Here is a 26,879-nt window from a genome sequence, read left to right on the forward strand (position 1 = left end):
AGGCACCACCTCGGTACAGACTGAGAAACCTGCAGGCAACCTCACCCTTCTGGGTGGGGTCCCAGAGCAGGTCAAGAAATGGACTGTTTCAGCTTCCTCTGATGCTAAGCAGCATTTAAATCCCAAATTTGAATCCCATCACCCCGCAAGAAACAGCTCAAACCCCTCTGGATTCCTGGGAGGCAGACAAAGGATCTCCTCTCTCACCTGGGACGGGGTCATGCTGCGGGAAGGCAGCCCGATGGGCGAGGCACCCGGGAACTGCGGGTGCCCGAGCTGTGCCGTGTGGTAATTCCTCATGTCGCCGTAGACCGAGCGGTAATCGTGGAAGGAGCTCCCGGCGGGATGCATGATCTGCACCCCGTGTGGGACCACCACGGGCTGCGTCAGGGGCAGCCCGGGCAGCTGGCCGCCCGAGGGCACGCTGAGCAGCCGGGGCTCGCTGTGGGGAGAGTGGGCCATCTTCCCCTCCGAGGATTTGGGAGTCTCTTTCCCGGGCTGCGGGGTCTTGCTGACCGGGGGGGTTTTGACGGCCCCTTCGGGCGTCCGGGATTGTCGCGTTTCCGAGTGGTGCTCGCCCACGGTGGCCATGTGCGGGTGCATGATCATCCTGACGTCCCGCGGCACGTTGTACTGCTCCAGCCGCAGCCCGCCGGGGTGCATGCGGTACTCGGGCTGCATCACCAGCACGTCCGACTGCACCGGGGCCGGCCCGCGGCACACGGCCGTGTGGTGGAAGTGCAGCTCCTCCTCGGGGGGGTGCTGGGAGGACAGCGGGGGCATGACGATGTCTCGGATGGGCGCCGGCTGGGGCGTGCTGGAGCGCTGAGGTTTCATCTCCATCTGGGGCTGCAGAGCGGCGCGGGGGGAGTGCAGCGCTTCCGGGCGGATGCCGTAGGGAATGCCGGAGAGAGGAGGGGTGTTCATCCTCACCTCGCCTTGGGACAGGTGGCCCAGGGACACGGTCTGCGTGACGCTGTGGGGGGGCATGATAACGGATTGCTCGGGATGCATGCTGGATATGTACTGAGGAACGGGGATTCCCGGCGCCAGCATGACCGGGGTGCTGCTGGCCAGGGCCGGAGATGAGGTACTGCCGGGGTGACACGCCCGGGGGAACGGCGACGGCGAGTGCCCGCTGGTGCGCGGCGAGTGCGGCTCCTGCTTGGTGACCCCCAGGTGGGAGATGGCCCGGTCGGTCGGGGTGCTGGGGCCCGAGCTGACGTGGTTTGCCTCCGAGTGCATCTTCCCAGAGAGGGAAGGGTGGTGAGGACTAACTCCAGGACTCAGATTGGAGGGCTGCAGAGTCTTTGTCTCTACTTTCAGAGCAGCTGGGTCAGACAGTTTTTTGTTCACGACCATCTGGTTGTGGACCAGCACGGGTGGAGTGTTCACCGTCTGCGTGAGGACCTTGCCGGGCTGAGACGCCGTGGTCTGCACGGCGAGGTGGGACGAGTCGGGCTTGTCCAGCGCGGCGCGCTCCTGCTTGACGGAGGAGATGACGGGCGAGGTGTTGTAGGGCTGTGTTCCGAGTACCAAGGAAGAATGGGTGGAAACGGTCCCGTAGCCCGCCGAGGTCTGGGAGCCTTTTGATGCTGGCTGGGACGGCGTGAGAGGCTCCTGTTTAATCTGAGACTTGGATACAGACTGCTGGAACTCAATGTCCACAGCGCTGGCTGGGGGAATCTGGCTGATCTTGGCACTGATTCTCTGAGGGCCCTCTGTCTTCTGCCCTGAGTAACTCAGGAGCACCACACCCTCCGAGGTGTTCACCCGCAGCCCTGGACTGGACCCAGTCTCCACAGGCCTCTCCTCAATAATAGACATTGATCCTGGATGAAACCTGCTGTTATCATTTGTACTTGACCTCTGCTTAAATTTTGGGGAGGGAGCATTGACGAGGCAGGTCTGGGTTTGGGGAGCTTGTTTCACCAAGGTGATCCTCGGAGCCTCCTCCAGATCCACGCTGTGGGGCATCCTGCTGATGACAGAAGTGGCTTTGGGAGCAATCACGGTGTTGATCTTTTCCTTCTCGCTGAACACTGGTGCTTCAGCCACCGGTGGGTCCAGGGCATTGGTGACAGGAACAGCTGGCTTCTCCTCAGAAACCGGCTTGACGGCCTCCACGGCAGGGTGGAGAGGCGCCTCCTCCAGGCACGGCGCGCTCACCGGCTCCGCGTGCGTTGTCGTCACATGCGTGGAGGTTATGCTCGTTGCTGAGACGTATTTGGGCTCCATGAGTATCTTCCTCAAAGTGCTGGAGTTGGTGTCGATATCCGAGGCCTTGGTGTCCGGCGGGAGAGCGGGCGGGGGTGTGGAATGGGCACGGGGCTCCTCGTGCCTGACCATCCACTCGGGCACCTTGGCAGCCCCGGAGTGAAGGGGGACGATGGTGGTGGGCACCGGGGTGGGGAGCTTGGTCACCGCCGTGGAGATGGCAGGAAGGGCTGCGTTCGGGGCACTCGGTGATGTGATGGGAGCGTTCTCCAGGGGCGACCGGATCTTGAACCCGCTCTGACTCCCCTCGTCAAGGGGGACCGGCGGGGCCCCCGGGTCCAGAGGAGTCGGAGTAGGCACCTTTGGAGAGGTGCTGCTCTCAGGGACAGCCTCGTGTGCAGCCAGGACGTCAGCAGCCACAGCCTTGGTGACATCGGAAGCACTTGGCTCCGTGGATGCTGTGGGTTTGATATGCTTCTCCTCCTTTGAGGCTTCTTCAGGTTTTGTCTTTACTTCGTTGGCAGGGGGTGATTTGCTCTGCACCCTCTCTGGCTCGAAGGTGTTGACTTCGGTGGCATCGCCCTTCCTGCTCGTGCTCTTCTTGCGTCTCTGCCGCGTGGTTTTCTGTCGGCCCTTGTCCTTCCGAGCAACTTCAGCCTCCTGCAGGGTCTCGGCCTCCTGTGCAGAGTTGGAAGATTCACTGAAGCTGACTTCAGACTCCTTGCTCTCAGTGTCCAGCGCCGACGGGACGGAGCCGGGCACCGGCTGCACCACAGGCTCGACGGCAGCCTCAGTTTCCAGGATATTGTTCACTGCCTGATCCGTCTCAGGCTCCATCTCCTCCCGAGGGGACTGCAACACCAAGGGCTCTGTAGGGATCTCAGCCTCAGATTCAGCAGGGTATGTTGGCGGTGCAGGGAAGCTTTCCGTCTCCCCAGAAATATCGTTGATGATGGAGCCGATGGCTGCTGCCAGCTCTGTCTCACTGGCCTGGTGCGCAGGTTTATCTGCCTCCTCCTCCTGACGGACTTCAGCCACATCTGCCGTTGGCTCTTTGTAGGCAGCGATTGTCGGAGGGGTTTCAGTGAGTTTTGCAATGTTCTCCACTGCCTGCTCCAGCTCAATCTGCTTTGCCAACTGGGCAGCCTCAGGTGACTGCCTGGGCTCCCGCATCACCTCCTTTTCCATTTCTGGGAATGAATCTTCTACCTCATTCTTAGAGAAGTGGGGTGGCAGGATGTCCTCTTTTGGGGGGCTTTTCATCTTGGGTGGCGACACTGCCACTGGCTCTGCCTCCTCTTCAGTGGGCCGCAAGGCCCCCTTGACTTCATCAACGTTGAGGCGTATTTCCACATTTTTGAGACACACGGATGCCTTATCAACAACAGTCTTGGTATTTTTGTACCTTCCCCTTTTGGATTTCGTAACCTTTTCAGGCACCGGCTTCTTCTCAATGATCTCGACTGTGGGGATTTCTGGCTGGTTTTTCTCCACATCCAGCTCCTTCCGATCACGTTTCTGCTCGCTTGCAGCTGGCTCTTTCTCAGCGGCTTTTGCTTTATTGCTGTTGTCACCGATGCTCGATTCCTGACCACTTCTTTCAGCAGCATCTTCAGATTCAGCCGTGGTATCGGCTTTCAGCTCATTCTTCCCTTTCTTCCCCTGCTGGCTGGTAGCAGCTGATGAATGAGTGTGTGTGAGCTTCTGGGATCTCGGAGACCTCCAGCCTTCTGCAGGTTTAGGAGCTTCCACAGCCTCTTTAGTTTCAGCCTCCTCCACCTCTTGCTGTACCGGTTCGGTCTTTATGGGAGAAATGTCCTCCTCTGGCTTACGGCGCGTTTTGGGAGGTCTCCCCCTCCTCGGGGTTGTGGGAACAGTTGTCACCGTTTCCTGTGGTTCCTTTTCCACTCTCTTCCTGGTGGATCTGGTGACCTCCATGGAGTCCTTCACCGGAGATGGGCCTTCGTTGTCCCCTGTGGTAGCGTAGACCGACCTCACGTTTCTGCGCCTGGTCCGGCCTATCGGCAAGCTCAGCTCCACGTTTTCCGGCTCTGCAGCAGAACTCGGGGATTTAGCAGCATTCCTTGAAACCTTTTCTGCCTCCACTTTCAATTCAGAAAGCTTCTGGGTCTCCCCACGAGGAGAGCTCGACCTTTTCAGTTTTTCACGGTCAATTCTTTCACTCTTCCTCGTGACAGGCTTTTCCGTGACATTGGCTGCAGCCGACTGCACCGGAGTCTTGGACCGTTTACTTTTGTAGGATTTTTTATCTTTTACAACAACCGGAGGTTCCACCTCCATATCATTGTCGGAAACAGGTGGCAGGACCTCAGCAGCCACCTCCACCTTTTGACTCACACCAGCATCGGTGTTGGCAGAGGGTGAAGGATTTTCCTCTTTAGGTTCCACAGCCTCATCTGACTTCTGAACTAGCTTGGGCGGAGGTGGAAGCAGCTGGGCAGCCTCAGGTTCTGGATCTACGCTGATGTCTGCATCAGAAAACGAGGCCCCAGGAGTAGGAGGTTTGGTATCCAAGTACGAAGGATGCTCTGTGGCCACAGCATCCTCCTCTGGTGCCAAGGTTGTAGCAACAATTTCTTTACTCACTTCCACAACCGGTGAAGGTTCTGATTGCTCAGAAGGTTCCATTTTGACAGGAGCAGCAAGTTCAGGGAAAGGTTTTTGTTCCTCTGCTGCAGCAGCAGGTTCAGGTTTCTCTTCTTTGACAGAAGCTGGCTCCACCAGGACCTTTTCGCTCACTATTTTCTCAGGAGCGATGGGAGCTGGTTCCTGTGGGAGGACGGTGACTGAAGAAGGACCAACAACTGAGGAAGGTTTCTGTTCTGTTTCTTTACTATCAGGAACTATTTCTGGAGTTTTCGGCCGGTTTTCTTTATCTTCCTGTTTCTCCATTTCTTTTGGTTTCTGATCTTTCTCCTTCTCTTTCTGCTGCATTCGTGTCAGCTCAACAAACCTACTGTGGAAGAGAACCACGGGCTCTTGCACCAAATCAGCTGTGCTGTTTGTCCCATCAGAGGAGGACTGTCTTCCGTACAACCTTCCAGAGATGAAGTCCAGGTCATCATCCTTCCTCTCTAAATGCTGCAGGCGTTTGGAGTCCTGTTCAAAGATTGAACTGTGCAAAAACCGAGAAGCGAACAGTTCCTGCCGCTCCTGTTCCTCCTCTTTATGATCTTCTTTCTTATCATCCAGTTTTCCACCTTCGGAATCAGTTCTGATTTTTTTCTTTTTCATATACCAGGATGGGATAGGTCTTGGAGCCGAGTCAACCTTCTCTTTGTCTTTATTGTTTCTGAAACTAGCAAACCTTGAATCCCAGTCTAGAAAGGACCAGTTTTCCTCTCTGGAGGAAGAGAGGGATTTGGCCCTTTCAAGCAAGGCCTTTGTGTCAGGTGTGATTGTCTTGTCCAATGCAAAAGAGTAGAATTTGTTTCTTTCTAGGGAACTGGACTGGAGTCTTTCCTCTCTTTCCCGGAACTTCTCTTCTCTGTCCCTTAATAAAAAAGAGAGTCTGGAGCTCTCTAACAAGGACGAGGCTTTTGGGGAATGGGGCTTGTTTTCACCATCGTCATCTGAATCTGAAGGGACCTCCCCCGGCTCCAGATCTCGGACAGACCGTTTCCGTATACTGTCTCTTTTCACAATGCTGCTTGGAAAGCTGATATCGACTCTCCCAGGCTCCTGCTTCGCTTGGGTTTCCCACCTACTCGAGTCTTCCTCAGAACTCAGCACAGAGAGTTTTATTTTAGCCATTTCTGCCATCTGCTCCCTTCTGCTGGAATCATAAGGATTGAATTTCAGCGAGTCCTCCCTCACAGTTATGTTGGAGTATGAAAGACCCTTTTCTTCTATTTTAGGTGACTCTTTGGTTTCCTTCAATGGCATTAGCCTTGGAGAATCAAGCGTGTCATCATCCTCATGGAAGGGGAAGTGCCTGATGCTTGGGGAACAGGACATCCTTTCGGAGTCCTCACTCACCTGACGAGAACTTCTGTAGTTCCTTTCTCTCTTAGTGCTAATTTCAAAGTCAAACTGGTCAGTCTTTTTCCTTTTACTTGGTGGAGAGTCATCGGTGACATCCTGTGGAGGCTTTCCCACCTCATGAACCAGACTCCGCTTTTCGTATTCATCCACATCTTTCTTTGGACTGCCAAACTTCTCTGACTTTGCTATCTCCATTTCCAGCTGCTGTTTCAACCTGCGACTTTGCTCCATTTGTTTGCGGTAGCTCTGCGTGTGGTCGATGTCTATGCTGATCTTCTCCTCCGTGTCAGCCGACTGAGGTTTCTCTTGGCCGAGTTTATGGTCAGCTGTTTCTTCAGGAAGGCTGGAGTAGTTCTTCTTTGTGTCCTCTCTCTCCGTTCCCTGCTCCTCCAGCAGTGGTACCTGTTTATGCTGGGGTTTTACTGGGTTGGGTTTTTTAGGAGGGAGTTCCTGAACTTCCACAGGTTCCTCGGGTGCCTCCATGAGCCTCGCCTGCAGATCCAGGGTGGGACGCATGCCAATCCCACCAACATTAAGAGTGTCCTGAATTTCTTTGGGACTAGTAACAGGAATAAGTCTTTCCAGTTTGAGTTTTTTAGATTCCCTTTTAAGCATCTCCTTCCTCAGGGGTTTTCTCTCCAATTCTCCTTCCCTTAACACTGGTGCTTCTCTAGATGACGCCGTCGCATCAAGCGGCTTTTTCAAAACCACGCGTGAATCCTCCTCATCTTGGCTGCTCCGTTTTACATCCAGTTTTTGCCTGTCAGGTTTAGGATTCGCATCAGCAAAACGCCTTTTACGAGCCTCCAATTTGTCCAAATCAACTGCATTGGCCCCCTCAGAAGAAGTTTGTTCTGTCTTCAAGTGCTTTTTGGGTTTCATTTTTCCCTCCTTGTCCACCACTTCGATGTGACTGGCAAGGGCTTTCTCCTTCTGTACCTTGGTTCTGACAGGTTCTGCTTTAGACTGCTCAGACTTGGCTGGCTCAGCCTGGGACACCTGTGTTTTCTGCTCCAGCAGTGGGGATTTCAGAGTGTCGTTATCCAGCTTCGCCCTCAGCTTCTCCAGTGCAGGCTGATCGATCACCTTCCCCTCCTTTTCCTTCACCCGGGTCAGCACAACACAGGGCATCAGCTCCAGGCGGTTCTTTGCTGTCCCTTCTTTGTCACCCCTCTCTTTGCTTTGTTTACTGTTGCCCTTCAGTTTTTCTGGGCTGGGCTCTCTCTCATTCTCCTGATCTGTTTCTGAGGACTGAGAGCTGGGCGAGTGGATTTTTGCTTTTCGTTTCTGCTTATCCGTTTTCTCCTTTTCTATTTTTTCCAACTTTTCCTTCCTCACCAAGCGCTTCTCCTTGTCCACCCTCTCCTGCTCGAAGACGCGCTCCTTCTCCACTTTCTCGTTTTTTGCGTATCGTTCCACGCGGGCTTTGTCGAGCTTGTCGTATCGTGGAGGGGACAGCGAGCTGCAGCTGCCACTGCGATCCGAGGACCTGCTGTAAATCCTCCTCTCCGAGTCGCTCTGCAGCCGCTCCGACTGCGAGGGGGACGCTCCGGGGCTCTGCGGGCGCCGGGAATGCGTCGGGCTCTGGCTCCGCTCGATCGGTCTCCGCTCGTGGTCTCTGTCCCGGTCGGATTCAAAGCGTTCTCTCTCCCTCTCCCTCTCCCGTTGCCTGTAGCTGTACTCCCTGATGTCCTGCTCGTACGGATCTCCCCGGTAATCCCGGTACTCGCGAGGGTCGTCGTAGTATCGTGGGTCGTAGTAGTCTCCTTGGTAGGGATCCCACTCGGCGTAGAATTCTCTGCCCCGAGCCGGGTACTCCCTCCGAGGATCCTCAGGGTACGTCCCTGGGGTCCGCACGGTCTCGTAGTAAGTACGGTCAGGGGCGTACTCGTAGGATCCTCTTCGCTCGTCTCTGCTAAACATAAGAATAAACAGATTCTAGTTCTCCTTCCCAAGCAATGTACTCTGCTACCACAAATTTCTGCTGCCTAAGGAACCATTTTCTGATCTTCTTTCCTATGTGCATCAAGCTGCACACAGAGGCTTGGCAAGGAGTCTGTGTGCACTGGACTAAATGCTTCTGTTAATTTACCAAATGTACTTCACGGGTAGTACCTTAACACCTCTCCCAAGCATTGTTTCACCACCTTCACTCCTTTGTTTTTGTCAAGTTCCAAACTTGCGTGAAACGAAGGTAAAACCCAGCACAGCATCTGTGTACCCACACAAGGCTGACAGGGTGAAGACACCCCCTTTATCCAGAACCTGAGACCTTCATTTGACTCTAAAAACACGAGTCAAATCAAAGTTCAGGCATGGAATCTCTTCATTACTAAGCAGCAAAGTTATGGTAAGATTTCTTTAAAAATCCTAAGCCCTGCAAGTGATCTTTTAATTCCCAAATTAGCTCTTTCACTGCATGTGATCTGCTGGCGTTGCCTGTTTACAGTAAAACCAAGTGAACAAATATCAGATTGTTTATAAGATCAGATTAAGTCATTCAGCAAAGTAAGTCAAGCAATTAATGTCTTTATTTCAATACCTCCAAGCAGTAAAAATAAGTCATTTGTAAGACTGAAGATGGGAGGGAGGTGGAATAAAGGTGGAGTTCCAACTCCCCACCAGTACAGAGTGTTTTGCACACTCTGTACTAAGCTGGGGCTGGGCTCTGCTCCCAGGGAACAGGCACAGGACAAGAGAAAACAGCCTCAAGCTGTGCCAGGAGAGGTTCAGGTTGGACATGAGGAAGAATTTCCCCATGGAAAAGATGGTCAGGAAATGGAAGGGGCTGTCCAGGGAGGTTTGGAGTCCCCATCTCTGGAGGTGTCCACGGAAGGTCTGGATGTGGCACCAGATGCTCTGGGCTGGGGACAAGGAGGGGATCAGTCACAGGCTGGACTTGATGGCCTTGGAGGTCTTTTCCAACCTAAATGATTCTGGGATTCCTCATAGATTTATCTGGCTTCACAGTTTATGTTTTATGTTAAAAGCTGGCAACTTCCACCTTTTAAGAAAAGTACAAAATTGAAAAAGGGACAAAACATGGAAGATGAAAATTTCATCCTGCAAGTGAAGTGGGATGTTGTGAAAAGCAGCAGTGAAGTTAAAAATATCAATCAGGGATTTTGTTTTTTCATGTTTTTTTTCCCCTTTGGGTCCTATTTAGACTGGCTCCAACTACAACCTCGAAAGAAGGTGGTTTGTGCAGATCTCAGCACCTCTGCAAGGAGGAGCTTGGAGGGGCACCAGAAGCTGCAGAATTACAGAGTCACTGCAGAGCTCGCTCCACTGCTCCATGATCCATTATCCCTGTGGATCTCCTAATGACCACGTTAGCAGAGCGACAGAGAAGGAAAAACCAGACTAACGGGTGCCCAAAGAGCAGAAATCAGGTCCTGTTCAGGATTATTCCACGGCAAAGACAATCCCAGCTGAGTCCTGTGTGCTAAAAAACATCCAATAATGCCCTTCTCTTGCCTGAATCCAGCACAGTTCTGAGGAAATGCTTATTGCTGGCACATCACAACATCTGGCAAGGCCTGGGGAAGGCACACTTGTATTTCCATTATGCAAATCCTGATTGCCAATTTCCAAACCCGGCTCGCTTTTAAAGCTGCTCATTTTGCATTATCTCAGACCAATCTATTCTGCTGCAAAAAACTATGGGGTTTATCCAGCTCCAGGGTACAGCTGGTGTCACACTGGGCTGACTCCTGGGCAGGCAGAGCTCTAACAATGAGCCAGGCTCTGAAGGGAGTAAAACAGGGCTGTTTTTTCAGTCAATGAAGGTAAAAAACCCCAAACTGTTGAGTGTTTCTGTGCCAAGTCTTCAGGGATGAAGAAGTGGCTGTGCAGTGTGTGGTGCCAGCTGCTGCCAAGGGGCAGCCACACAGGACACAGCTTTATTCAAAATAAAAATGGATCCTTACTCAAATTATATTATTTTATCACGTTACAAACAAAACTGTTGGAAAGAGGGAGGTGGAGGATCAGATTTGACTTGCTCAAGGGCTGAGCAGCAGTTTATCAGACTTCATGTACACCCACATTTCTCTGCTACAGATAAGCTGCTCTCTGCATTCCTAAGACGTGATGAATGACTCCCAACTGTGTCCTGGTGACCCACCAGAGAAACCGGATACTTAAATATGGATCACGCAGACAACTGCAGCCTCCAGCTCAGCAGGAATTCCAGTAACTGCCTTTGCCTTGGATGTGGGAGATCCTGCCTGCTATAATCCGCACATTTTAAGTCTGGATCACCTAAATTTAATTTTAAAAATAGTGAAGAGGTAAAAAAAAAAAAAAAAAAAATTAAATGCAGAGGTGTTTTTAATAAAACTTTAAAAATAAGGATAAAGTTGAGAGGGAAAAAAAAAAAACTTGTTTAAGAATTATGGCCTGAAGAAAGTTTGATTGTATAATGAGGAGGACAATGATTTAAAAGGATTGTGTAAGGTGGTGCCAGAAAACAGAAAACTGAAGAAACATTGATACTTGCCTTCTTTCTGCCAGCATTTCGTAGAAGTCTCTGATATCTTGACCCGTTTTCTCCATGGAATGATAGAATGCCAACTGACTCTCCCGATTTGCAAAGTCCACCTGAAAAAGAAAGGGGAAATCACATTCAGTCACAAAACATCCCACTCTGCCAACATTTCCCTGTCTGCTGAAGGTGGAAGCAGAACTGAAAATGGGGGTAAAATTGAATAAAAAATGTTAAACATGTCCCATTTCTGGCCCTGCACATCTCCAGGAATAAAGATCTTTCTCAGTGGAGCTGTGTAATTACCTCCTGACTGTTGTTGTAGCTGCCATCCCAGAGGCTTCTGCTGGGCAAAGCAGCAGGAAAAATGCACATTATTATCATGGTATTGATGTTTTTAATACCAGGAGAGTTCCAAAGTCCCTTTTATCTCAGGGCAGTGCTACAGAGGGTCAGGATTATGTATCCATTCTCCACTCCATGGTGTTTGCCCAGGGTTATAGAGCAGGGAGAGAAACAACCCTGCTCAACTGCAGATCCCTGTTCCAGCTACTCCAAAAATTGCTGTTTTCCAGTACTGAGAAATTAATGGTATAGTGAAAAAAATGAAGGATTAGAATGGATTTCATTACATGTATGCCACATAATGGAATATTTTTAACATTCTAGTTGCTGTTATTTTTTAGATCAGCCCAGTCCTGTGTGTAATGGAGCACAGGCCCACACCAGGGGTGCTGCATATTCCAAAGCCATTAGGATGTGGAGCTTTTAAGGGACCACTCGCTTTCCTGCACAGGGAGGTGACTGATATCCAACACCATTCCCAGAAACCACTGAACTCCTGGCCCTTGGTGAGGTGGGAAGCTGCTGAGATCCTGCCTGACATCACTGCCCACTCTTTAGGAGAGGAGAAAGGAGAAGAAGGAAGATAATTCAAAGGGCTGGCTGACACTTCATGTCCCCAGTTAGTGGGACTGATGGGACAGTCAGAACAGGCATCACCACATTCACCCAAATCCAAGATATCCCTGAAAATGTGAAGTGCTGCTCCAGGAAGAAAAGTATTTTCTGTGTATTTTTCAAAGCAGTGTTTTCAATTATTGTTTAAAATCTGCTGCAAGGAAGGACAAGATGATCTCTAAGGTCCTTTCCAACCCAAACCATTCCATGATTCCATGACTGCAGCCCAGAGCCTGGACATCATCATGGGGCAGCTGGATGTAGCCATGCTTTTTCCTGGAGGAAGCCACACCTTCAGATTTCCCTTCTTTCACACAAAAACAGACAAAAGCTTGCCTTGGATTGGGGTAAACGAGGCAGGGACACGGACACCAACACTCAGGAGCTCAGAGAGACAAGTTCAGCGAAACAAACGGCAGAATACTGGAAAAGGCTTTATAAGTATCAGTTCAGGATTCCCTGACATCTTGATAAGCCGAGTACAAAAATGTAATTTAAGCCTTTGATATGTGGGACGTGTGTGTCCCAAGTATTCCTCGAGCCTGGCAGTCTGCACTGCCAGCATTTAAGGGGGAAGGCCTAAACACAATTTGTTCCTCTTTTTTTTTTTTGCCTGTTTTGCTTTGGTTTGGAGGTCATTCTGCACACCTTAATTTTATTCCCACCGATTTTCCTCCCCTTGGTCTCTTTTACAGCTGCTTGTGCATATTCAATCTCATTGTAGAGAACCAGGGCCATGCCTTTTAAGCGGTCAAACACCACCTGTAAAAAACAAAAAAACAAAACAAAAACCAAATAAGAGCCTCATCCACAGGACTTAATGTCAGTCCCAACAAAATCCTAAGTCATGAAGGTACCAGGAAGGAAATAATTTTTAGCAAGGTGAATTTCCAGGCTTTTCTGATGAGGCATATTGGAATGAAGAGACAATAAAAGGGCACGGGACTGCTTTGAATTGTGGATATTGTGGCTTGAGGTATATTATGCCTTTATTTTGTTTTTCTGTATTTTACTTTGAACATTTTTTCTTTGTTGACTGAGTTTTGTAGCACTGTTAAGTCTTTTTGGGGTTTTTTAAAATTTCCAATGTGTTTTAGGGGGGAAAAAAGGTAAAGGGAACATTTATCCCAAAGTGGAACCAGCTTTTGTTATCAGTCTGCAGTACCACTCACCACTTGTTAAATGCCCAATTTCCAAATATTGCCTTCCTTTAGCAGCATAAATCTATTATTCAAGCAACAACAGCTACAATAAAGAATGTCAAAGCTGCAACACAAACCCACAAAAGTCCTCTGGGGAGGCCAGACCCTGATCCTGCAGATTTACACACGTTGCTTAATTTTAAGCACATCCATGTCCAATAAAAATACACAGGACAACTCCCACACTGAAGTTAAATCACTTGCATGGGAGAGGCTCCTGCTGCATGGCACGGGTGTGTTGCACCATTGTTGACTTTCTCTCTTCTTCCATGTAACTTTTGGCACTGTGATTGTCCTGACTGCTGTTAAAAAGTCTTTTTTTCTCGGTCTGCTGAAAAAAACCATAGTTGTGTCTAATTACGCAATCAGCAAGTATGAGTAATTACATAATTAGACTGCTGTTCTTCCAACTAACATTTAGGAAGTTTTGCTGGGGAGAGACTGTACTGCACAAGAGCAACAAATGGTTTCCAACACTCAGTATCTCGGCTCACTCAAAACAGCTCTTTTTGCTTGCTGGATTTGTTGACAGAGCCCTGTCAGCCCAATTCCACCCCAGAGAGGATTTTTTTCTACCTGAGCTATAAAGCCCTGGACAGTGGGGTTGAAAGGACAGGATGGGAAGAGAGGAAGACAGAAAGGACTCGGAAGCAGACGCCAAAGCCTCCCACCTACCTTCACCACAGGCCCGTATCGGCAGAAATGTCGGGTCAGATACTGATCCGTAACGTTTGTGGAAAGCCCATCTAACCACACGCAGTTTGTAGGCATGCTCTTCCCAAAACCCAGCTGGACACAAAAGGGCAAAACTTCCATCAGTACAGTGCACAAGGGTTAAACTCACTCAACAGAGCCTGCCTAATGAAAGGTTTATTTGGAGAAAGCTGTTGTTTGTATGGGTTTTCTAAAATTAGCATCTGGTGCAGGTGCAAGACAAAAATCAAAAAGCAATTAATGAAAATAATTCTGCTTGTTTAAACAAATAGAGTGTTTGACAACACTGTGTTCTTGTACGGTTTGGATGTCTGAGAAGTGACAGGTTGACAGTTCTGGGGCCTGACACCCCCTGTTTGCCATGGGGAGCGGGATGGGTTCCCAGCACAGCTTCCAGGCCAGGCAGTGTCAGCCTCCGAGGGCTCAATCCCAGGATTGTGTGTGCACAGACACAGCAAAAACCCTGATTAATCCCAGCACGCTCTGACACCATCTCACATTAAAAACCACTCTTACTTCCATGGACTGCCCTGCTGTGAAACATCCCACGCTGCAGCAATGGAAGCACAAGAAGGATACAGTCCAGGGGAGGATTCCTTTACCTTGAGCCGGTTATTCCCAAGATATTCCCCATCCATCTTCTTGATGGCTTTGCAGACGCTGGCGATGTCGCAGTACTGCAGGAACGCGTACTGAGGGACACCGTTCACCTTCTTAATGTCAATGTCCTGGGGACGAGCACAAAACACAACAACCCACAGTCACCACTCAGCCCCATCCAACACAACTTGGTTTTTTTTCAGGGACACGTGGCACAGCAAGCTCTTTAATTAATATTTTCTTCTTCAGGGAGAGGATTTAAACAATAGTAGACAGTTAAAACTTTGCTGTTCTGCTGCATCTCAAAACCAAATCCTTACTGAGCAGGGAAAGCTCTTTATCCCACAGATTTAAAATCCAAGCCTGCAGAACTAAGCCTGACCTGATCAACAAACACCAGCTTTAGGCTATTAATACTATATCAAGAAGAGACAATTCAGGATCAAGGACATACAGATTAATTTTCGCTCACAAAGGCTCAAGAAAGAAAACAACCTGCTCCAATCCTCATCTCTGAGCCAAGCCAGGCTTCTTTTCCAAATAATCATGATCCATCATCCTGTTCCTAGAAATACAAAGTGATGCTGGACTCGTGTCTTGAACCAGTCTGACTCATGGCAAAGGCAAAAAAGATCCTCAACTTCGGTTGCTGTTGCTCTTTAAAACCAAGCCACCACTGGCCCATTCACAAGAACAGCCAGAGGCTCAGAAAGCCAAATAAAGGCTGATTTTAATTGATTTTAAAAAGCCCAGCAAGCCAGGAGCTGACATTTGGTTAACAAATCAGCTCAGCACTAGCACTGGAAATGTACCCAAAGCCTCTGAACAAACTAATGATATTATGATTCATTCCAAGTTGAAAATATGAGGTGGAGGGTTTGGCTTTATTTGTTGGAATAGCAGGAGCTGCCTTTGTGAGCCACACGTGGATCTGAGCACAAATGTTCCAACACCCAGGACAGGCTAATTTCATGGTTAATAAATTTAGGGACAAGGCAGCAGTTTGATCTGGTCTCACCCAAGAGCTCTTTATCTGGGAAAACAGAAGTAAACAGGAAGATTTACACAACCATTAGACTCCTACAGCCCTGGCCAAATGATTTAAGTGGAATATTAATAGAAAACTACACTTCCAAGTGTCTGAAGTAGCACAACTGCAACCACAGCAAATTATACCTGACCACTCACCCTGGGCAAGCAATTCCTTGTGACAGGCAAATGAAATATCATTATTGTGCTCATTACCCCTCAGAAAGGTTATAAAGCTGGTCCCTTCTGCACCTGAGCTTGCAAGTTTTCCTGGAAACAGCGAGGCAGCGCTGTCTCCCAATTCTGAGCCATTAATAATGCTGACAGGGAGCACCACAGCACACAAAAGCCAATTTACACTAGCACTGATAAGCATCTTTATCAGGAGAGCTCTGCTGCTCTAACACTGGAAAAGGGCTCAAGCCACAGACATGGCAGGAACTCATAAATCAGTATTGATGCCAAGGATACAGCACAGTCTGGATACACAAGGGCTGCCAGACATCATAAAAACAGGATTTTATATTTGACCACACTGTACGTGGAAACAACCTCCTCTTCTTTTGGGGGTAGCAGGGATGGGGTACATGTGACTGACTCCCCAGCAGTGACAGAAACATGTACAGGAGGCACAGCACATTCACAAGCACCCACAGCTGACAGGGAGAACATCAACCACCTAAAGTCCAGATCCAACAGGAATCACAGAATGAATCCCACAATGGTTTGGGTGGGAAGGGTCCTTACAGCTCATCCAGTTCTACCCCTGCCATGGAGGGGACACCTTCCACTGTCCCAGGCTGCTCCAAGCCCCATCCAACCTGGCCTTGGGCACCTCCAGAGATGGGGGAGCCACAGTTTCTCTGAGCACCCTGTGCCAGGGAAGAATTCCTTCCCAATATCCCATCTAACTCTGCCCTCCTTCAGCTTAAGGCTTGTCCTGTCACTCCATGCCCTTGTGAAAATTAATTAAATTGGACAGTTGTGCAACTCCCATGGCAAATTTCCCTTAAATATAACACTGATGTGAACTGATGGACAGTCATGAGCAGAGGGGGCTGCTTTACCTCATCTGGATACTCCTCCTCAGCTGAAAACCCAAATCCCTCATGTGCCATCATCTGCTCCAATCCCCCCTGCCTGGGCACAGGGCTGCTTCCACACACACCAAGCAAGCCCCTCGTTCCAGGAATCAACAGAAAACTCAGATTCCCACAGCTGTACGAGTCAACATGAGAACATCACCTGCCACATTCACATCCCAAATACCCAGGCAGCTTTGGAGCTACCAGGACAGGATTACCAGGAGCAAACAGCAGGAGAGACATTTGTTGTAAACACTCCTAGGACTGTTTTTCCTGCTAAATTAGCCTTCAACATTCATATGCTGAACTCTGAATACAAAGAAAAGCTTTCAGGTACATTCCAGCAAGATGAACGACTCAGATCATTACAGAAAGACTGAATTATCTGTCACTGACAGATTTAGCAGCACTCAGAGCATTTCAGGGGTCTGTAGAGGAAGGGGGGCAGTGCCAGCCCACAGGACACAGTTCACATACCACAATTCCCCCAAAGCGCTGGAAGATGTTGCGAAGGTCGTGGTAGGTGGTTGTTTTCTCCAGGTTGCCAATGAACAGGGTCCTCGTTGCCTTTGGGTGGAACTCATCTATCCTTTCATCCAAAGGACGAAACTCATTCTCACTTTCCGTTTCTAGGATAAAAGAGAGCAGGAAATTTGTTATGACTGGAGAGTTGGTTCGCATTGGTTTATTCAGGTCTCCTTGATCTGAACAGAGTAACCACTGTCTCTGAGAAAAACACCCGGTACTGCACCCCATGACTTGTTATTTATGTGGGATTGGGAATTTTTATATTCCAAGGAGGAATCTGAGCATCCTCAGGTGAAAGGGAGCTGCATCTTTCAACTGCTTCTCTGGAAATTTACTCTTATCAAGTATCAATGCTGGAGTGCATGAATTCCAGTAAGGTTTCCCTGCACTTGGGGAAGAGCACGTGGCAGGAGTTTGTTTTCAGGAATCAATTTTTAAAGAAGTCATTGAAGTGCAGTCTGAGAACTTCACCACGTGCTCGGGGCTGCAGCTCTCACTGGTTGGTCACGTGGGCTGTGCTGCCACAGCCTCAGAAGGCAGCACTCGTTGGCTGTTTTAATTAAGAGGAGACAAAACGAGGCTGGGAGGACACAGTGCAGTGCTCACACCACCCACTGGCAGCTGCTCCATTGAGAGGTGGCGGATGAGATCGCTCCTTCCAGCAGATACCACGGCTTGGGAGGATGGCAGCTTTCCTCCTCTGAGCCCTAGGACTGGAATGCACTCTCTGTTTGATCCAAGAGCATCCACTCTTTTTGCTCTGGAGTTTATTGTGGCATTATTCCCAGTTTCTTTAAAGTATGTTTCCTACTTCTATTCTGCCTCTTTACAACAGCTGCTGAACATGCCCAGAGCAGTCCCATGGGAGAAGGGCATGGACCTTACCTGGTCCTATCCAGGCTGTGACTTCAATCTGCATGCCAAAGAAAAGCTTTCCTTTGGAGGCATTTAGTGCTTTCTCCTGGTCCTCCTGCTGCCGGAAGAACACGAGGCCGTAGCGTTCCTCAGACGCGCCGTGGATCTGCACCGACGTCACCTTCCCGTACTTCTTGAATTCGTGGAAAAGTCCATCTTTAAGGCTTGTATCTAAACCAACAAATGAACATTAATACTGCAGAAATGTAACTTCTACCTACTCAGTAGCACTGTAAAAGACATGAGAAACTCTTGACTGTCTTTTTGAAATGTGACTTCATCCCATTTAACTCAGTGCTCACATGAGTGCTCTTTTTAATTTGGGATGTTGATTTTGCCAATGTCCAAAGTTTCTGGCTGATCTTTCTCTTTTAAACCCAAGAAGCTACACACAGGAGGTTTTACATGGTTAAAGCTGGCAGTGGTTGGTTTTTGCCTCTAAGAGACACCCAGTTTCAGATGAAGAAGAAGAACCAGTGATACTTGATTAAAAATCCCAGCAGAATACTGCACACAGCTGGGATGAGGTGTCTGGAACAGAGGCTGGAGTCACTCAGTGCTCAGTTCAGTCAATCCAGGAATATAACCAGGCAGATTCATCAGATTTTGTGGAATCTGACTCAGGCCCACACAATCTGTCTGGGATTCATGGGACATTGACCTCAGCATCGTGAACTTTCAAGGAATATGGCAGGCATTAAATCTATAGGAAGATACCAACACATGAGGTACTCTGCTCACAAGGTTAACAGATACAATTTTAGCTCAGCCAGTGCTTCTGCATCCATGAATTCTTTTAAAACTGTTTCACAATTGATCCCATGCTGGTTTTTCCTGTGGGATCTCTCCTGTGCTCAGTGCAGGGAACAGGGAGCAATCATGGGCTCTCCTCAGCACGTGGTTTCCTGGGTTATTTTCCATGCAATATGCACTGCCTTTACAAATATGCTCAAGAGTGTTTTAAAGCACTCAAACTGCAACAGAAAATTCTCAACATTTTGGATTAAAAAAGGAATTGAACCAGGGTGAGACAAAACAATCAAAGTTTTAAGTTAAAAATGGAGATGTGTCACTTTTTCCCTGGGAAAGCCCATACTGCTGCTGGAAGCACCAGCTCCAGGAGCTGGAAATGCCCAATGCCTGGAGCTGGGAGCAGCAGGGTTTCTCACAGATGGTCACTAATTAAACCATTTTCCCACTGTCACGCAAGAACTGAGGCAGAAGCAGGGAGAGAATCCCGACTCGTGCCTGCCGTGTGTCAAAGACTCAGTACAGGTTATTCCACCTGTCCCATCCCCTTTTTTTCCCCCCTTTGCTGAGTGAATTTACCTGTTGAGCGCACTGGAAGATTTTGCACCTTGATCCCAAAGCTCTTGCGGGGCTCATCCTTCTCCAGCGACGGGAGCAGCTGGGCCGCGGGCGCGGGAACAGCCGTGGACTGCACCGAGCGCGCCGGGGACTCGTCACTCGAGCTGCTGCTGGAGTCACTGCTGGGAACAGCACGGGGGCAAGGACAGCTCAGTGCATGCAGCAAAGTCACACAGGAAATTGGCATCAAAAAAGCAAAATTCCAGAGTTTCTGCTCGTCTACAGGCCCTCCTCCCTTTTGTACCCATTCTGTTTGTGTTTGTGCTGCCACCCCACTGTTCACAGGAATTTCAGAGTCCTCCTAGGGATATTCCCCTCCAGAGCTCCCAGATATGCTGGCATTTTATCCAAATATGGGTAAAATGTCAGCAAGATCCTGTTACCCACCCTGACAATGGTGGAGATTTAATTAAGTGCAATGCAATGTTGGACCAGCTCAGGAGCTGTGTAGGAAGAGTGGAGAAACACAGGGAGGATGCCCAGGTCTGACAATGCCTCAAAATCCCTCCCAGCACTCTTATGTACAGGAAAGAAATATTACTGTGCTCTCAGGTCTCTTCCCTGAAAAGATCTGTACTCCAAAGAAATCACAAATGAAAATCATGGCAAGTATTTTGGTCAAGTGTGGGAATAACCTGGATAGAGGGGGATGTCCATGTCCATGTCCCTGTCCCAGCCCAGGGTGGAACAAGATGATCTTTAAGATCCCTTCCAGCTCCAACCATTCCAGGATTCTCTATGAACCAGTAAACATTATTTCCAGGCTCAGCCTCAACCCCCAACTCCAGGATATGAAGAGAATTCAGACCCGAGAACGCCTTTTATAAACAATAATTACAGCGGAAGAGGATTTGCATATTAGATCACAGAGGGAGTCAATCTAATCCAGGGAGCTGGGATCATTTGATGCTTGGAGGAGAGGCAGAAATACAGAGTATATAATGTTATTAAAGCTTGCCCAGTGGGGACACGTCATCCTGCTTCAGTGGCTCATTTCTTCCCCGAGGCACGAGGGCTCAGAGCAGCACTAAAAATACTTTTGTCTGACATAACCCCAGAGACTCTCATTCTCCATTACACAAGCAGCCTTCGAAAAAATTCTGCTGGAATTTTAACTCGGAGGCTGGAGGGGGGGCAGATGTGCCACGTACTAAAATAACCCTGTCAGCCTGAAATTTGCTGCTTGATTGAATTTTTATACTCCTCTCCACATCGTATTAGAAAAACAATACACAAGTTTATCTTTTTCTTATCTTAAATATTTCATACCCTTCTTACAGACCTTCTTGCCATTAAACCACGTAACTTTTTCATTTCTTTTCTCACAGAAACTATTTCAGGCTTCTAATAACTTCCAAGATTTGATTTTGTGAGCTCTTCTACTGCTTTTTTGTGGGTGTTTTTCTTCAAATGTTAAAAAAACCCTGGTTTTCTTTCTGAACATCTTGGTGTAACAAGCACCATGGCACATTCCCAAAAGCCCTTGGGCTCTCTCCCCATTATATTTGGAAGCACAGAAGGGAAGACAATCTCTGTCCCAAAATACTTACAAACAATCCAGAAGGATGCAAAAACAGGCCAAGCCAAAATAAAACACAACAAAAAGGGTCAAAACTGCAGAAGTAATAATAAACATGAGAAACACTGCTGCTGGTCTCACCCTCTCATTACAATCCTCCCATCACACGTTGGTGCCTTTCCCACACATTCTCCTCCTCCTTCTCTGGCCCCGGAGGAGGAAGTTCAGCATCACTTTGGGAGAGGAGTGAAAATGAAGCCATGCCAGGAACAGAGTGAAAAACTGAGCCCTTCCTCCTGCCCTGCACCACCCAACCTCTCACTTCATGGATAATAAATAACATTTCCCTTCCCAGCTACAGTCAGTCCCACCAACATTATCTCCCACCACCAAGATGTCCCTTCACAGCCTCATTTTTCTGCTAAATTGGTAAACTGCCCTTAATTCTGTCTCACCTGTGCACCCTCCTTTTGTGCCCTCTCTGTTAACGAACTATTTAATCACTGAAAGTGAAGAGTAAAGCATTTCCTCCTCATCTGTATCCCATTCCCTCTGTCTTTCCATTAAATCATCAAACTTCTCTACAGCATTTTGGGAGAAGAACAAACCCAGCCCCACACAAACAGGTCCTCAGTGTTCTCCAGGAGTAACAGCAGCCATCACCTGTTACTGGGAAATAAATTGGCAAAGAATAGAGGAACTTCTTTAAACACACAAATACAGGGCAGAGAAGGTGTGTGGGGGGAAACTGAAAATAATTCCCAAGCTGCCACCAGCTCTGGGGGATTCAGCAGCCCCTGGGGAAGGCTGATACAGGACTTGAGAGCTGCAGAACCCTCTGCCCTGTGCACATTTCCACTCTCCCTTCTCACATCTTGATGTTCAGCCTGTGTTCCCAAAGCCTTTGGAATTCCAGTGTGCTGAGATCGATCTCTTGAGCAAGAGGCAGCGCTGAATTGATGTGAGCAGTGCTCTAGAATGGAGACAAGCTATTTTTACAATTTGGGATTTTTATGAGGATGTTAAAAATATGGAACATACTGTTAAAATCACAGCATTCCACTAGAGAAGAGGTATTATCTCTGTTATAATAACTCTGTTAGGTATCCAAGTGATGATACAGCAGGGCAACAGGATGATAAATTCTACAAAGAATTCTGTGCAACTCTGGGAAACAAGAATCATGGTGGAAACTTCCACTTCCCTGGGGGAGTTTCAGGGGTATGTGTCCCTTAGCAAAGGAAGACTTTCTGAGACATTCCAGAAGAAAAAAAAAAGTCATTATTTCCTGACTATTTTTAGACAAGAAAAAAAATGATTGCAAGAACAATCCCCCCTTTCTTTAGGGAAATCCCCATCGCTTTTCCAACTGAAGAAACATGGATATAATAATTCAAAATTAAGTCAAAGGTTTGATGTTCTGTGAATGGGAGAATGATGGAAGAGTTAATTATAGCTGCTGTGCCACCCAGTTATAGCTCACAGTACAATCAAAATAAAGCATCTGACGGAATTATGTGGAGTCTTGAGCAGCAAAATACAACTCTTTAAAAATATACAGATCTGAAGCCTGAAAGCTGCTCAAGGAAAAGTTCCCAGAATATTAAAATGAGAATATGGCTTTGCTTTTCCCTGTGAGTAATTTTGAAAACAACCACCTGTTGCCAATGCAGAAAAGAAGTTATTAAAAATTCTTCTGCAGAAAGTGGCTTCGTAAAGCTTTTAGAATGAGCTTGGGAATTTAAACACAGGAATGTAATAGGATAAAACAACAGGGAGGATAACCTCCTCCTCAAAAGTATTCCAAGTATCAACAGGTTTTGGGGCAGGTCAAAAATGGCACAAAAATAGCTTTATAACTTCATTTTGGGCTTCCGCTAGCAGCGTTAAAGCCGGGGTGATTTTTTCAGAAGCAGAGCGTGCTCTGGCACTGAGCCTCTTCCCAAGGCAGGAAAACCTGCTCTTCCACATCCCTGCAAAGCCAGAGGAGCAGAATGGCAGCACGCTGAGGAACCAACCTCCTGAGCTGTCACAACACACACACCGCGCCGGGAGGGAGCTGGGAACAGCTCCTCCAACATCCTCCGCGTGCTCCTCACTCCTCCCAGAGCTGCCATCTCTGGGGAACACTTCCAGTATTTAACCAGCATTTCAGATGCTCTTTTGTGCAGCCTAGATACGTCTAAAATCAGTTTCACACTATGGCATCGCAGCATTGAAGAAAAATAATTTCTGCGTTTTACTCTCAGCAAAAATCAGATGGAAAAATGGAGTAATAAGAGAGATTGTTCTTAATTAAACAAGGGGTGGACACAAAATCTTTCTCTTACACATGCACTTACTACAGTGGTTTACTAAACTACTAATTCTGTAGTTTACAAGCCCTTTTAAAACACTTATCTGCATTCCACAGTTACCTATGAGCATATAAGGATGTGTGTTCTTAGTCACACTGTTTATGTGTCCATTTTTCATCAGTCATGATAAAATCTATTCATATTTATCTGTGTATCTATTTTCCATTAATCAAGATTAAATTTATTCGTAATCCAATCTAAATTTTATCCCCATGGGCTGATTCCCAGAGACTCAACACATAAGAATCCAGCAATGGGGTTCAGACCCAAACACATCTGGAATTTCATGGAATCCCCTGTGTCAGAAGGGACCCACAAGGATGATGAGGCTCCATTCCTATTCTCACTACATTGCAGATCATTTAGCACACAGAATTTTCCTTTGCTCAGTTCTAAACACAAAGATGACATTTCAAATCCTGGTATCCCACAAACCACTACTCTTTTCCAGAGAAATTTCTCATTTTCAGGCAATTACAGTTTGCAGGTGTAGTGGCGATGAAGTTACGCTGGGTTTACGTGTGAGAAATGAAAGCCCTGAGCAGAGAACACAAAGCCAGCTGTCCTTTGTTCCCACTAAAAGGAGATAAAAGAGAGGCTCCAAGGCTGTGGAAGGAACGGGAAGCAGCAGTGCCACTGAATCAAGGGATCTCACAAGCTGCCCTCCACCCTCCTGCAATTCCAGCATGTGGCACAATTGTCATTTCTGCCGCTTGATTTATTTGAGATCAGTGAGTCAGGGCTGAGCGAGTGCAGGCTGGGGACTCCCCGTGAGCAGGAAGCAAAGCTGGGAACACGGCGCCCACGGTGGAGGATGAAGCAGAGGAAAGCTCAGAGGGCTGAGCTGCCCGTGCTGGCTTTATAAAACAAAACAAACCCAAGCTGTTATTGCCCAGAAGAGCTGGGACTGCCCAGGCCCTGGGAGTGCCCAAGGTAGTGGATGGAAGGTGTCCCTGCCCACGGCACGGCTGGAATGAGATGAGCTTTATTCCAACACAAACCATTCCAGGATTCTGTCATTCTGTAATTCGGGCAAGTTAGAAACAGAGCCACCTAAAACCAGTTTAAAACCTTTGCATTTTTCATGCCACATTTCAGCTGTAAAAATGTAAATATGAATACTTTCAATTTTTTTATAGCTGCCTTCAAATACTGTTTCACCAGGCCTGACGAAGAATCCAGGTTTGGTTGTTTTTTCCAGGAAATATGCAGAATGATCACTTTTTCCCTGCCAAAATTAACTTGAAATCAGGAACTCTGCCTGGCTCAGCTCGACTCAACACCCTGTCAGAATAATCTGTGAGTGAAGATTATCTCCTAGAAAGATCTGGTGAGGCCAGGCTCCATCCCTGCTGACAGAGGGTTATTCTCACGGCTGATGTCAGCAGCAGATACCCAAGCTGGGTCAGGAAATCCAAAGTTAACACACAGTCATCTCTGAATGGAAGCAACAGGAACCTCTCTGTTTTACCCCGTCCCTCCCTTTCCAGATCTGAGTCTGGTCACTGTAGATGATCTCTATGCACAGAACACCAGCAGTGACAGTGCTGTACAATCAGCTCTATCCACAAGACACAAACTGGGGATATTTCATAGGCTTTGGAAAAAAACTCCTGCTTAGATTTCCTCAGCCTGGGAAAAGAGCACCAGAAAATTGTTCCAAGTTTCCTGAACGTACCTATGTGTTGTTTGGGAATAAAAAAAATAATTTAAAAGACCTGATTACTGCCAGCCAATACCCAGAAAAATTTGATGGCAACTGCTTAAAATAAAAGCTTAAAAAATGCACTGTATTCCATTCTAGCAATGGACTAAAGGATCTTTACCTGTGAAACACTTGAACTTCTGGATGGAAATCATAAATTGGAGCAATAGCACAGGGCTATTACAGACTGGTATTTCTCACCTACTGATAAACATTACATGAACCTAAGAAGATATTTAACCAGAATTTTCCCTGTTCTCTACACACATCAAATCACACATTCCCTCCTAAGAACAGGAGTAGCCCATTCCCACAAAACTCCTGACACCACCCCATTAATCCAACAATCCAGGTGGCTGTTCTGCCACACTCAAGCACAGAATCCCAGAAGGGGACCCTAGAGATCATCTCATTCCAACACCCTGCCACGAGCAGGAATAACCACACTGAGAATTCCAGAGCTCTGGGCACACTGTGAGAAACTCCTTATCAGAGCTGATTCCAACACTGACCTAAATACCCAAGCAGGCAGTTGTTCTGTACACACGACACGGCCCACACCAGGCTATTTGTATGGGAAAAAAAACACTTCACACACCTGCGGAAATAAATACCAGGGGGTTTTCCCTTGCTCAGAGGAGTTGTTCAACCTGAAGCCGTGCAGAAAACCCAGCCCGACCTCTGAGGCTGCTTTGTATGAAAGAGATCAAGAGGTAAGGAGCCGTCGCCCCGTTGTGCCAACTGCAGGAGCCTCTGAAGAGGCTCAGCCCACACAGGGAAACCACCAAGACTCTGAACCCCGCTCCTCCATCTGCACACGAGGCTTTCCACTGGAAACAGGGATGTGAGAGGAAGGGAAAGGCACCTGGACATTCCCTGGGTGTATTCCCTGGGTGTAATCACCCTGTGCCCATCGGCCCAGCCCCGGCCCCTCCGGAGCAAAGCTCGCAGGGATGCGGCTCTGTGACATTCTTGGCACCCCTTCAAGCCCTGAGAACTCACCAGCCATGGAACTTTGTGCCTGTCACACACTCTGCAGTATTTAACAGCACTCAGCTATGATAAAACAGTCCACTGAGAGGGGGGAAAGGCCAGACCTGCTGCACAGAAACAAAAACAGCCACAAAAAGCACGCAACAGATAAAAACAGCATTTACAGCTCTCAAGAGAGATCATTAAATACTGCAGACTAATGAAACGAGGACATCCTCCTTCCCTTAACTTTTCCTGCTTAACCAGGGCCACAGAGAAGACTTCAATGATCTCCTGCTGGGCTGGAATCCTAAATCCAAAGAAATTATATTAAATGTTTAAAGGCCATGGGAAGGCAACATAACTGTGGCAACTCAATGTCCTTTAGGTGGCCAACTAACACACACAGACTGCAGTATGCATTTCACTCTCTGACCAGCAAGTTTTTGAAGACACAGCCTCCAGTTGATATTTACCATAGATTTATCCCCAGTCAAGTGAGTGGCTTATTAACATTCCATTTGCATTTCTGTGACAGGCCATGTGTAAATATATATAAATATATTTACATCAGTTATTTTAGCCTGATGTCTGACACCTGATCTCTGATGAAAGTCTGAAATGAATAACAGAGAAGACGGAGATGTTGCTTGGAAGGACCGACTGCTTCCAGCCCCAGAACCACCTTCCCCTGCAGCCCCCAGAGTTTCCAGACAGCCTTGAGCTCCTTTTAATTTTTCCCTGCAACTAAATAACCCATTAGGACTGCTAAAAATACCTATGTTTATATTAATCCCCATCTGGCTGAGGACACTGTGCCCAGCCACCGTGTGTCAGTGTTGCCACCTCACTCCTTCACCTACATCCCCCTGTCCTTGGGCTTGAACTTCCTGCAGCCAAGAATTAAAAACACTGTCCAGGGGTGGAGATAAACCATGTGTGTTACAAACACACCCTCCTATCTCTGGAGCAAAGAGCTGCCAGCACTGCCAGCAGCTCCCCACTGCTGGCAAGAAGCTGCTCCATCCCTGTGCTCTCCCTGCTGGCTGGTGGCTCAGATGTGGATGGGTTTGGTGCTGAATTTGGGAGCAGCTGGAGTTACCTGCCTGCCCAGCCAATGCCTCTTTGAACCACGGATGCTCCCTGGGAACAGCAGGATTGCTCATGCTCCAAAAGCAAGCCTGGGAAGCTGGAGGAAATGCTTTCTCAGCAAATGG

The 26,879-nt window shown here is 48.1% G+C and overlaps 1 protein-coding gene across 5 annotated transcripts in view; it reads right to left on the reverse strand.

The window, feature by feature from the left end:
- Positions 1–26,879, reverse strand: part of SPEN (spen family transcriptional repressor) — a 63,940-nt gene that overhangs the window by 4,467 nt on the left and 32,594 nt on the right. Inside the window, exons 4-11 of one of the 5 annotated variants that reach the window (XM_058855179.1) lie at positions 19,071–19,228; positions 17,712–17,912; positions 16,776–16,927; positions 14,187–14,312; positions 13,546–13,659; positions 12,317–12,430; positions 10,724–10,824; positions 208–8,137 (exon numbers count right to left, since the gene is read on the reverse strand). In XM_058855179.1, coding sequence (XP_058711162.1) covers positions 208–8,137; positions 10,724–10,824; positions 12,317–12,430; positions 13,546–13,659; positions 14,187–14,312; positions 16,776–16,927; positions 17,712–17,912; positions 19,071–19,228 — 8,896 coding nt within the window. Of the gene's footprint in view, positions 1–207; positions 8,138–10,723; positions 10,825–12,316; positions 12,431–13,545; positions 13,660–14,186; positions 14,313–16,775; positions 16,928–17,711; positions 17,913–19,070; positions 19,232–26,879 lie in introns of all 5 variants that reach the window. The other 4 variants (XM_058855178.1, XM_058855177.1, XM_058855181.1 and 1 more) reach the window with 4 other exon arrangements.

Source organism: Poecile atricapillus, chromosome 22, assembly GCF_030490865.1.
Source record: "Poecile atricapillus isolate bPoeAtr1 chromosome 22, bPoeAtr1.hap1, whole genome shotgun sequence".
NCBI lineage: Eukaryota > Metazoa > Chordata > Aves > Passeriformes > Paridae > Poecile > Poecile atricapillus.